This window comes from Fukomys damarensis, unplaced genomic scaffold (genome assembly GCF_012274545.1).
Source record: "Fukomys damarensis isolate Sample0158 unplaced genomic scaffold, DMR_v1.0_HiC HiC_scaffold_3, whole genome shotgun sequence".
Classification (NCBI taxonomy): domain Eukaryota; kingdom Metazoa; phylum Chordata; class Mammalia; order Rodentia; family Bathyergidae; genus Fukomys; species Fukomys damarensis.
The window spans coordinates 5,696,105-5,708,746 of record NW_022900915.1 but is presented as its reverse complement, the minus strand read 5'-3'; the positions used below and the strand labels follow the sequence as shown (position 1 = coordinate 5,708,746).

Genomic DNA, 12,642 nt, shown 5'->3' with positions numbered 1-12,642 from the left:
AAAAGTAGTATTGCTATCATGGCAATGCACTATTTCTAAGTATAATGTCTTGGACAGCAGTGACTTCTCTATAGAATATCAGTAGATATAATCGAATTAATTGTTAAACTGTGAGATGTGCAGAGTGTAATATTGGGTTTATGTGTATAAATACCTCATTCATAAGCATGTACCTGTGTGTTCACAGGACATGCTATCAAAGGTTTTTAATTCCCTGATGTTCTCTAATCCTACGAGAGCTGCCTCGGTGCACACAGAGGAACAATGTTTTCCTCAGAGGCACACACCCTCCAACCTTTCCGATTCCTTTTCAGACAGCCTGAAAGGGACATGCTGGCTCAACATCCAGGACAACCGCTGCGAGGTGAATATTAACGGAGCCACCCTGAAATCCGAATGCTGTGCCACCCTGGGAGCTGCCTGGGGGAGCCCTTGTGAGCGCTGTGAGCTAGGTAGGAGCGAGACTGAGGGCTTCTGGGTTTCTCCTTTGGCTGGGCCTCTGCCTTTCTCACTGTGTTCTTCTGGTAGTGAGCAGCACCATAAGATCCATACCTTCCTGAACTGCTGTCTTTTCTGGCGAAATTCACCCACCTTCTGCAGTTTATATTTGGTTTTCTCTCTTGCTATAAGCAGACCAAGTGAGGGAATTAATTAGAACCTAGATGTTTAGTTGTCTGTATTCTCCGGTCCTCTCCTCCGTGTGTCTCAGCAAGACATGAGGACGCTTCTCCTTGAGACTTGTAATTCACTTGACAATTGGGGAGCAAAATGAGAAATCTCAATTTGGGGCCACATCAGCACAGCAAGTCTTGAGCTTCACTGCACTGAAGAAGGGACGGCGGGGGTCCTCTGTCTGTACAACCCCACCTTCCATTTCAAATTCTGCTGTCCTGTGTCTTGAACTTGAGACAGCTTATGTTCTTTCGTGATGAAGTGAACACCTGTCCTATTGTCCTTACAGATACAGCTTGCCAACGAGGATTTGCCAGGATTAAAGGTGTTACTTGTGAAGGTGAGTATGTTCTTAGATGATGCTATAAATCTTTACAGCAGTACATAAAATTAATATTTACTCTCGAGCTTTGCAGTCATTTAGTGTTTTCAAAAACCCTGGAATTTGACTTAGAATACTCAGCAAAATCAACAGATGCTTTAGTGTAATACTCCAGGAAACAGTTGAGTTTCCCATTTCTTTTCCCTGTGCCTTGGGTAAGTTTCATAAGGACAGCACCAGCCTTCAAGGCACAGAACAGCTGGCGGGGAGGTTGTCTGGGCTGATTTTTATGGATGGGCAAGGCTGTGGTCGTTTTCACAGCTGGTGACTTAGGAACACGGGGCTGGGTTGTGGGATATTTTTGCTTAACTAAAGTAATAATCCACATTGTATTACAAGTTGAATGTGCTATACAGGAAGTGAGACCACACCTGTTTTTCTGTTTGTAACATCTTTATCCCTCTGCTTGCTCCATTTCCCTGCAGATGTTAATGAGTGTGAGGTTTTTCCTGGCGTTTGTCCAAATGGTCGGTGTGTCAATAGCAAAGGATCTTTTCATTGTGAGTGCCCTGAAGGCCTCACATTGGATGGAACTGGCCGTTTGTGTTTGGGTAAGATTTATGCCCTCTTGTATTTTATGCTTGAAACCAGTCATGAATTTTCTTCCTTTGGGTTGTGGCCGTCCAAAACCACTGAGTCTACACTTGGGAACACTTGCTCCAAATAAGATATCTTAGGGGAAAATTACTCCAGGATATTTTAAAAGTGAATGTATTTAAGTAAAATAGTTTCTGCCCTAATACACAAAGTTGGTACTGCTCAGTTTCATTAAACAGATACTTCAGGCAAGCGCAATATTTCATACTGAGTTAATTGAATAAGAGAACTGTGCATATTTTGAACACAGAAGAAAAATGGGAAAAGAGCATTTACCAGTTCATTCTAACTGTGCCCTTTAGGCAGCAAGGAGTCACTAACAAAGTTATGCTGTCTTATTTGGAAACAGTGACCAATTCTGGTCCTTCCTTTACTGTTCTAGACTTTACATTTCCTTCACTTTATTTTCAAAACATCTGAAATGAGGAATGTTTTTTCAATACTGTATTATTAGCATGGAGATTTGGCCTCATCCTTCATCTGTATCATTTTTTACCCAACTTGAGCTTCATGATGGAACATTTTTCATTTACTTAAAGAGATTTTTTTTGCAGTAAGCTATGGGATAATAAATAGTCTGAGAAACATCATGAAATTTAAGAATACCATCGGCAGAATAGGAGCAGTGATAGAGCTACAGGCTGTGTTTTTTGTGGATTTAAGTTTACCAGTGAATTTTAATTACCAGTAAGAAAAACAAGTTTGCAATATGATAAAGTTTAGTTACTATAATTAACACAGATTTCATTTTAAATTTATTTTCTACAGTACATTTAAATTTGTGTAGAAAGCATGACTAAATTCATTTAGAAAGCATAATATCCAAGGTATAAAAGTAAAGATTCTTTTTGGATTTTAAATAGTTTTAAATTAGCCTAAAATTAACTACTATCTTTAGAAATAAATATCTGTTGAAAATGACAAAATAATATTATCAGTATGGGCACAGGACTAACGATAACACCTTGCCTTTAGTAACCGAAGGACACAGTGTATAAAGATGTAACACTGATTGTAAACTGTCATCCAGAAAAATTGGTTTCCAATAACATCACTCAAAATCAAAGCTTTTTGACACATCTTAAACAATATATCGGGTTCTTCATCCTAGTATTTAAATGTTTTTGAGAGTGCTGGAGTGAAACTACAGTGTTTTATTCTGACTGGGGATGTGGGGAAGTTTTAAGAGATTGAGCTAGCGGGATGTGGTGGGGCACACCTATAATCCAGTGGTCTGGAAGGCTGAGGCAGGAAGACAGAGGGTTCAAGCCCAGCCTGGGCAATTTAGCCGCATGGATCTCCTGTACCACCAAAACAAGAAAATAAATGAGATTGGCATGCGAACATGTAAATTATTCCAGGAACAAAAGCAGTGGTACATTGCTATGATAAAAGTGCACAGTGATCCCAAAGTCACAGGCAGGAGGTGACATAACCAGAAAAGTGACAAGAAGCAGAAGAGACTACATCACCCTGCAGAGCATGCACACCACGCAGAGGTTTCCAGTCTGTGTTTTAATTTCTGTGCAAATAAGTCAAAACATTCTGAGACCTCAAGTGGCCTGTGTGCTGGCTGATTTGATCCTGATGTCAATATTGATAGGAACCTCTGTAGTAAAGACATAGGATGACACTCTTAGGCTGTTATAACTTTTTTACAAACTTAATCCAACTACCTTTCCCCCAGACCCAGTTTGTCCCCGAATGGCTTCCTGAGAGAATTATTTCAGGAACCTTATGAACAGTGTGACTCAAGCCAGTGCTGCTACTCTGCCTACACTGGCATGAAACTTCCCTGTGTGTGAAGACCCTAAATTCCCCAGTGACAGAGCTGGCTGGGTCTCAGGCCAGCCCTGGGAGCATTGTGGTCACGCAGCCCCACTGGATCGCTGTCGGGCTTCACGCTGTCTGCAAGGGTCGCTGTTAATGTAGAGACAGAAAACACAGTTACCTCCTGTGAATAGTTACATGTGGTCTACCACATCAAAATGAAAATTTACCAAAATGAAATTTTTCTTTAAAACCGGGCTTTTTTAATTCCTCTACTTACAAAAGTATGTAACTAGGTTAAAGACAGTTGCTAAAGTAGATATTTCCTTTAGCTGAGGACTTAACCCGTGTTGGCAGTAATGAAAATAGTGAATATATTAATTTGTTTGTGTGATGTCTCCATCAGGGCTGCTTTCCCTCTGCCAAATAGTTTTCAGGTTCAGCAAAGGATTTAATGTTTAGAAATAATCTTATGAAATAAATCATGTTATCTAATTAAAAACTACTTTTTGCAACTCATCTGTATCTGTTTGATTGTAGTTTGGCCACCATCTCTGTTGGCTAAACGTGCTGTTTACAGGTCATACTGATTTACCCCATTCTCTGGCTATTAGTTGATGTTCTCTTGTCCTGACGGGGATAGGCTAATCGTTAAAATGCTGCTGTGTTTTGAAACGGAGGGGCAAATGTGACATTTCAACAAAAGATTTAGCCTCTTAATAGAGATTATTTACATACTCTAGGGCACAAACCGCGATGCACAAAGTAAATTTGGCAGGGAAGCGAAAACTTTAAATTCGATAATAACATGTTTTCTCTTGTAAGGCAGTATTAATAGTTGCAGCGAATTGTCAGATAGACTGCAGCGGATCATTTGCCATTTGTGACTAGAATCTAGCAGGGTGGCATCACAAGCTGCTTTAAGCAGTTCGGTGAACAAGAAGAGACTTGTCATTAAAATCATTTTCTTCTTCCTGATGTGAGCGGTGCAAAAAAAGAAATCATAGATGATGATGTGGGAGACTCTTGTCACTAGGAGAAGTGTTCTCTCTCAAGGATACTTGTGAGAAAACTGACAGGGAACCAGCATCCTTTTACTGTCCTAAAATGATAGTTTTTGTGGAGTTCGTTCCAGGAGTCTGGGATTCTGCGTCTCGCCCCAGTGTTATCTCGGGCACAGCGTCAGGCTGGGGGCCCATAAGTGAATGCTCAGTGTTTGTCCCGCTCACTCTGGGCCTGTGGTTCATTCTCCCTGCAGACGTCCGGATGGAGCAGTGCTTCCTCCGGTGGGATGAAGATGAGTGTACCCACCCTGTCCCCGGGAAGTTCCGCATGGACGCCTGCTGCTGTGCCGTTGGGGCAGCCTGGGGCACTGAGTGTGAGGAATGTCCCAAGCCTGGCACCAAGGAGTATGAGGTCCTGTGCCCTCGGGGGCCTGGCTTCGCTAACAGAGGGGACATACTCACCGGACGGCCGTTTTACAAAGGTACCAGCCGGCAGCAGCGGGGTCCTCGCACCGTGGAACACCCTCTGCATTTCCCGCTACGTGGTTTCTTTAAACAGATGATGCTTTGTCAGCCTCATAAATTACCTATGTAAGACGGTGGTGAGGTGAACCTAGGAAACAGACCACTAATCTTACCACCCTCACTTCTTTCTGCAATCCCTCTGCTTTCCTTCCCACAGCCTGAAGAGTAGCAAAACGATCTCTGTCCCTCATTTGTGAGTAAAAAGTAATCTTTTTTGCAATGGAAATTTTTTTCATTGAGTTTATTGGTACATTTTAGGTATACAGTACAGTTACATTCACTATTGGGATCTTGTACCTTCACATGACAGGGCTTGGTTCTCATTGTTTCCCCTTGTCCCTGCCCTCCCTTCACCCCCTCCTCCCTTCCCTATTTACAAAAACTTTGTTTCTGTTATTTTCTTTTCGCATATGTTTTCTTTTCCCTTATTTCCTTTCCCCTACCCTTCCCACTTCCTACACCTTTAGCCCTTTTCTTCCTATTTTACATTATCAGTTATACAATGTGGATCTTATTTACACTTTTAGTTTTTCACATTATAAAAACTATTCGGTATTTATATATGTGCATCTTATTTATGTCACATAAGAATGTGGCCTCAATATGCATCCAGTTTCCTATGAATGACTCTAGTTTCTCAGCTTTATGGCTGAGTAGTATTCCATTTTATAGAAAACCCACATCTTCTTTATCCAGTCTCCAAATGATGGGTAATGGGGCTGTTTCCAAGTTTTAGCAATTACAAACTGTGCCGCTATAAACATGGGTGCACGTGTTATGATGGTATGATTATTTTAATTCTTTTGGAAAGGTACCCAGCAGAGGGATGGCTGGGTCAAATGGACCCTCTAAACCTACTTCTTTGAGGTATCTCCATACTGATTTCACAATGGTTACAGCAGTCTGCACTCCCACCAACAATGGAGAAGGGTTCCTTTCTCCCCACAACCCCACCAGCATTTGTTGTTGGTTGATTTCCTGATAGCAGCCATTCTTTGTGGGGTGAGGTGGAATCTCAGTGTTGTTTTCATATGCATCTCTCGAATGACCAGTGATGTTGAACATTTTTACATATATTTATTTGCTGCTTTTACTTCTTTGTCTGAGAAATGTCTGTTCGTTTCAGATGCCCATTTTTTAATCTGGTCTTTATATTTGGGGGGCCTGATTTTCTTGATTTCTTTACGTATCCTAGATAATAGTCCTTTGTCTGGGGAGCAGCTGGTAAAAATTGTTTCCCACATTGTAGGCTGTCTCTTGGCTCTGTTGGCGGTTGCTTTTGCAGATCACCGAAAAATGTGATATCCCTCATTCTTGCTTGGGTACATTAATATTCCCCATCATGGCAGAGTCCTAACTAAGTGACAGACCCGCTCATATATATCAGTATTCCTGCTTACTCCACCTTTAGATGTCAACGAATGCAAAGCTTTTCCTGGGCTGTGCACCTTCGGGAAGTGCAGGAACACCATCGGGAGTTTCAAGTGCAGATGCAACAGTGGGTTTGCTCTGGACACGGAGGAAAGAAACTGTACAGGTAACAGCGTTCTTTTGTTTCGCTTAGTAATCCTTGGCCCTCTTTCTTTTGCTGTGTTTGAAAATACTTCCCTGGTAAGCCCATCCTCTGAATGAGAACAGGCAACTTTATCTTTCTTTTCCCAACATTTAAACTAATTCTCCGGATACACTTGGAAGAGAATGCAGAATAGCACAAAACTGCTAATTGGTTTATGCACAAGAAGGGCATAAAAATGAGTCTGAAAATGCCTGAGGAGGAAGGAGGATAGCCGTTAAATCTCGAACAGTTACAGTAATACCTTGGCTCACAAACGGTTTGGTTCACAAACAGAAGTGATGGGCCGAATTTTGCTTCTGTTCACAAGCGCTGCATTGGTTGCTGAACAGGACCACAGCCGTCTTCCCCAGAATCGTGGGATGAATTAAATTCAGGAACGAAGGCATCACTGTATATACACCTGAAGAGTGTGCTATTAAAAAATTGAAATTTTGTACAGAGAAGTTATGGTTTATTTTCCTCACCTGTGAATAGTACTCTTAATAATTAGGCTTCAGGAACTATCGATAAGCATGTCTATAACATTCGCTTAGTTTAAAAAGGATTCTAAATTTCCTATTTGCTAATATAACAAATTACCCTAAACATGTGCTCTGTCTTCCCAAGATCGTGCCTCTTTGGAACCTTCCCTGTCCTTCCCTTCTCCACACTGCCTGTTGAAATGTCTCTCATGGTCCCTCCCTAGGCCTCCCCGGCCCAGCGGACCGCAGACTGCTGCACAGCTGTCCACCTGGTCCTCTCAGGTTCTGCCTTCTGCCCTGTCTGTCCGTCCCCTGCACCAGCTGCCAACCTCTCATCCTCGCACTGTAGCGTTCTCCACTCTGAGGTGATGGACTCGCCAGGAGAATGTGGAGAGAGCTGCTGGGATTTCTGCTGGCGCCTTCAGCCAAGCCCTTGCAAGACCAGCAGCCACTTGGCAAACTCCCATTTGCCTCTTTCTGACACTTTCTGAACTTTTCTTGACACTTCTGAATTTGCCCAACCTTCCCACCTCTCGTAGACTTCTCTGTTTTCTCTCTTCTTTATCGAGAGCAGCTGATTGCCAGTCTCCCATTCGCAGAGCCTCCTGATAATCTTCTCTTCTCTGCTCCGGGGATGAGAACACACGATCTCTTCCTCAGCTTGCTGTCAAGTCCTCTACCCCGCATTGTCACTCTGCTCCAGGCTCTGTCTCTGGGATTCACGCCTCTCTCTCCAGCATCTCCCCACTTCACAGCTCCCTGTCGCTTGACCTGGAAACAAGCTGAAGGTGTCTGTCTTTGCTTTTGCTCTATCTACCATCCTATTTTTCCACTCTTACCTCTCATCCCTTTCTTGTAACTAGCCATTTGTTTTTCAGTTTTGACATCCGCTGTCCCTGGTTCGGACACACACATACTCTTGCAGAACACTTTTGTGGCATTAAAATAATCTCTTTTGATGCAATTTCTCCTTGACTTCTCTGCTGGAGCCACACAGAGAAGAGGGACTGTGCAGGAAGGTCCTCTCCGCTGAGGAGTCTCATGAACAGAGTTGACCTCTGAGGAGAACGCTTTCTACGAACAATGTTCCCTGGAGCCGAGGGGAGGGGAAGCAAGCCCTCCCTTCCCTAAGGGGACCCTCACATTGGGGACACCGCACAGTGTATGCTCTGTCACATACTGCTGTAAGGGCTTCCGACCTATTTACTGGGTTTCCACAGTCAAATGCTTCACTTCCAAACCACCAGGTTTACCATCCTTGGGCAACGCTTTCGTGTTGTAACTTCCCACAGAGCTGTTCCCCTGACTCAGGCGAGCGTAGAGCTCGCGGAGCTCCTTAGGGTTCTGCCGGTTCTGGCTCCAATTCTTTTTGGGTTTTTTGAAATTGGCCGAGTCAGTGTTTCATACAGTCTCCTTCAGCTGAAGAACTGAGAAAATTTTGTTGACCGCCCTGCTTTGTTTTGAGAGATACAGTAAGACCTTGATTTACAAACATTCGAGTTGCAAACTTTCACACATGTGCTGAATAAGACTCACTTCGTCAGATTACAAAGGAATCTGACTTACGACTGCTCTCCCAGAACGGAATTCGTTCGTAAGTCGGGGACTTAGCGTGACGTGAAACTCCGTGGAAAACTGTTGGCCCCCACTCCTCGAAGCACATGAGTACAGCTGTCTGCCTGTGTCTGGTGCCCTCAGTCACCCTGCCCGCCCTGTCTGTGCTGTTTAAAATCAGTAACGACTCTGACTCACAGTCCCCTGAGATGCCTTATTGACATTCACCTCTGCATGTGCCCCCTGCCTCTATTCCACATCTTTAAAGTCAGAATTTCTCGGTGAGCTCTAAGGGCGTGTGCGGAAGCCAGCTCCTCTATGGTGCCAGCTCTCAGCAGAGAGTCTCTGACACACACAGCACCTCCTGTGAGACAGGCGCTCTTTTTGGCACTGAACACACAGGCATTTCCTCAGTTTCGAAAGTGGGTTCTACACCTTATCTTACTGCACAGATGAGAAGACTGAAGCGTAGAGAAGTTAAATGATTTCCTAGACTAAAAGCAGATAAGAGGCAGGATTCGTGGCCAGGCACATAGTTCCAGCAATCACACTCCGCACCCACCATGTCAAATTAGCTAAAAATTGTCCCTGCTCCACCCTGGGCCTTATTCTGGAGGAACCTCTTATGGCTTTTACCACCAGTCACCCGGTACTGATAGATAAAAGTAAGAGAATTAATGTGTATATTGTTTCGCTCTATCAGCGAGATTTTAAGTACTTCTATTTTTTACAATCCAGCCAGTGATTGAAGAAGTTAGTAAAATCTGAAAGACTGAAACCCCCCAATTGAACACACACAAGTTATCCACTGACCTAATTTTATGTTTTAAAAAATCTTCAGAATTCGATTAATCAAAATAAAGAGACAGTGGCAGAAGCATTTTTCCACTGTAGCAAAACAATTTGAAATTTCATATTTTCCTAAACATGCTGTGTAGATCTGATTTCTCAGTTCTCAAATCTCTTAGGCCAGAGGGATTTCTCAGAAAACTGTTTTTGAGAATACAGTAATGCTGTTGATTCTTATTTACCGTGATGTATGAAATGTACCAAATAGAACATTATTTTCCTTTGTTTTTTGAAATTTAGTTCAGTTAGTTCTTCATATCTGTTGTGACAGAGAAACACAAACGAGGGCATCTGTCGTGCCCCGCCGTGTGTGTGTGTGTGTGTGTGTGTGTGTGTGCGCACGCGTGTGCACTCTCGGGCCGGAGATCAGTCCCTGCTTCTGCCTGGATGCCACCCCCGGGGCTGCTCAGAGGGGTCCATCTGCACAGGGCGCTGCCAGGCCAGTGTGGCAGAACCAGCAGCGCCTTCTGTCGCGCACACGGCTTCGTGCCCTTGGACACTGCCTTCTCCTTTGCCCATACACGGTTGTTGCTGAGCTCATTCTTTAGCTACTCTGTCTGAGCCCCAAAGAAAAACCCACAATTCCAGAACACCTAGAGCTCGGAAGACGCCACCTGCCTGCTGGCTGTGACAGTTTTGGCAGTTGGAGAAGGGAATGTGCCGCAGGGCCCATCCCCTGCCATCCAGCCTTCTTCTGCCCTTGTGCCCTCGAATGCAACACCTTACTTGAAGGAAGGCCAGATCTCTGTGTCCAGCCTTCAAGCCTGCTTAACCTACTCTGTCTTCTCTGTTTATTTCTTTTAAACCGTGTGGATCAGACATCGACGAGTGCAGGATCTCTCCCGACCTCTGTGGGAGTGGGGTCTGCGTCAACACCCCTGGCAGCTTTGAGTGCGAGTGCTTTGAGGGCTATGAGAGCGGCTTCATGATGATGAAGAACTGCATGGGTGAGTGTGGTCGGCGCTCTCTCCGGCCGGGCCCGCTCAGCACGGCTCGTTCGCACCACCTCTGCTTGTCTCAGAGATGTGAACAGCACGCTTTTGGAGAAAGCTGGGGGAGAGCGAAACGAGATTAAATGTTAGACGGGAAATCTGAGCCTGGACAGCTCTTGGGAGGCCCAATCTCTGGCACCTCCATAGCAGTGAGATGCTGAAACTCAGTTCTGTTAATTCATAGAACCAGCACACAGAAATATTTCTCAGAAGAAATTCATTTAAAATGGATGGCATTGTGTGGTGGCCCGAAAATTTGCACAGTGGACTCAGTTTGTGCCCAAGGGCTGTTGTAACTCGGGTTGCTCAATGGAGGCTCAGGCTCCTCTCCGCAGCCTCCAAAGTCTCTTCCCCTCTACACAGGCAGATCTGTGTTCTGAGAGAGACGCTAGCCGAGGATCTCTCAGGGAGCCCCACACAGGACAGGATGCTGTCATGTTCCTTCCAGAACTCTTCAAGGGTTAAATCTGTATCTCAGACCATCTGGATGCACAAGCGGCCAGCATTCAGGTTGAAACTCAAGACTTTGGTTGTAAGTTAGAATTAAAATTCTGGTCCTAACTGGAGTTGTTCCTATGACAAGCCAGTCACAACTGGAGGGTCCAATGTATCCTGTCATTCTAATCCTATGCTATTTCCCTTATTTGTTCAGAGTTACCAACTGTGGTACTATTCCAAACCTTTCCGGCTACTATTTCGTTTTCATTGATTTGTAAGAATTATAAAATGTAGTCAGTTATGAGTCTCAGATTTTCTTCACTTTGATTAGGGATACGGACACCAGAGTAACTGCCAATAAAATATCCTGAGTCTATGGTGAGGTAAAGCAAACATTGCTTATTTCTACCTCTAGTATATCTTCTTATTTTGTACAAGTAAATTTCTCGATGTCTCATTATCTTTGAGTAGAATTCTTTAGAGCTTTCATATCGATGGTAGAAAAGCGAGGAACACTTACCTCCCTTCAGTTAAGGTTGTGCCTTGCAGTTGAGTCACACACCTCAGGGAGATAACCCCATGCTGTATATGGTGAACATTTTTTCCTCGGAGTTCTTTAATGGATCTCACGTTTTTACCTTTCAGACATTGACGAATGTGAACGTAACCCTCTCCTTTGTAGGGGTGGCACCTGTGTGAACACTGAGGGCAGTTTTCAGTGTGACTGCCCACTGGGACACGAGCTGTCGCCATCACGCGAGGACTGTGTGGGTGAGTTTGTCCCACCGGGTACAGTGGGTAAAAACAAGGAGTTTGAACCAATTTGTTGTTGTGGGGCGTGTGAAATCAAGCGTATTACAAGTTGGAAATCCAAACTGGATTCAGGCTTCATCTTCACAGGACCTTCAGTGCTGCACTGACGTGACCTTCCCTTTAGGATTATAACACACGTGGCTGATCCCTTGTAAAGGGCCTTATGCAGGGCCAGGTAGCTCTCTCTCTCCTGCAGGCAGGACGCGATGGGTCCGCTGCAGGACTGCTCGCCTGCGCATGTACTTGTGCAGTGCGCATCCTCTGGCCAGCGGCTCCCCTCTGCCCTCTCAAGCAGAGTTCACTCAGTGCCCCGTGTCTACCCACAGGTCTACACGGCTGCTTGAGCTCCCTTGCTCCTGCCTTTCACAGGCACACTGTGGTCTCTTCACTGACCCAAACTCGGAAGGGACAGCAGCAGGGACGGGAGAACCCTAATGGCTGGCCTTTGAAGTTGTAACTACTGCCTTTGAAAACATATTCCAGCCTCTGGGTTTATTGTACGCTAGTGTACTGGCTTCTTAACTTTGATTTAGCTAGGAAGCTGGGGAACTCTTCCTTGAAATCACAAGCAATAAAACAGATTACAATAGAGCAGTTCACATACCACCTTTTAAAAATAATTTGAGCTCCCTTTCCAGTACACACACATTTATTTACAAGCCATATATTTTTCTGTGTTAATAAATGAGGTGAACTTTTTTGGTCATGGATTAAAGAGGCATTTAAAAAGGATGACCTAAAATGTTTTAAAATAATTTTATTTTAATAGCAGTACAAAAGCTTTTTCACCCTGTAAGTAATTATTTATTCATGGTTGACTATAGTGTGATATAGTGATTCAGGAACTTCTTTCTAAGTTCAGTAACTTAGTTTTCATGAATCTTGTAAGTGAAAGAAGTAACCCTCAAAGGTACAATAGACAATGCTATATATATAGATATAGATATAGATATAAATATAAATATAGATATAGATATGTATTTAATTCACACAGAAATATATAGACAAC

At 43.9% G+C, this 12,642-nt stretch overlaps 1 protein-coding gene across 1 annotated transcript in view; it reads left to right on the top strand.

The window, feature by feature from the left end:
* The window catches only part of Fbn2 (fibrillin 2), a 240,407-nt gene that overhangs the window by 153,839 nt on the left and 73,926 nt on the right, over positions 1-12,642 (top strand). The window contains exons 20-26 of the mRNA XM_033765507.1: positions 315-452; positions 962-1,012; positions 1,480-1,605; positions 4,680-4,907; positions 6,362-6,487; positions 10,209-10,337; positions 11,466-11,591. Coding sequence (XP_033621398.1) covers positions 315-452; positions 962-1,012; positions 1,480-1,605; positions 4,680-4,907; positions 6,362-6,487; positions 10,209-10,337; positions 11,466-11,591 — 924 coding nt within the window. The remainder of the gene's footprint in view (positions 1-314; positions 453-961; positions 1,013-1,479; positions 1,606-4,679; positions 4,908-6,361; positions 6,488-10,208; positions 10,338-11,465; positions 11,592-12,642) is intronic.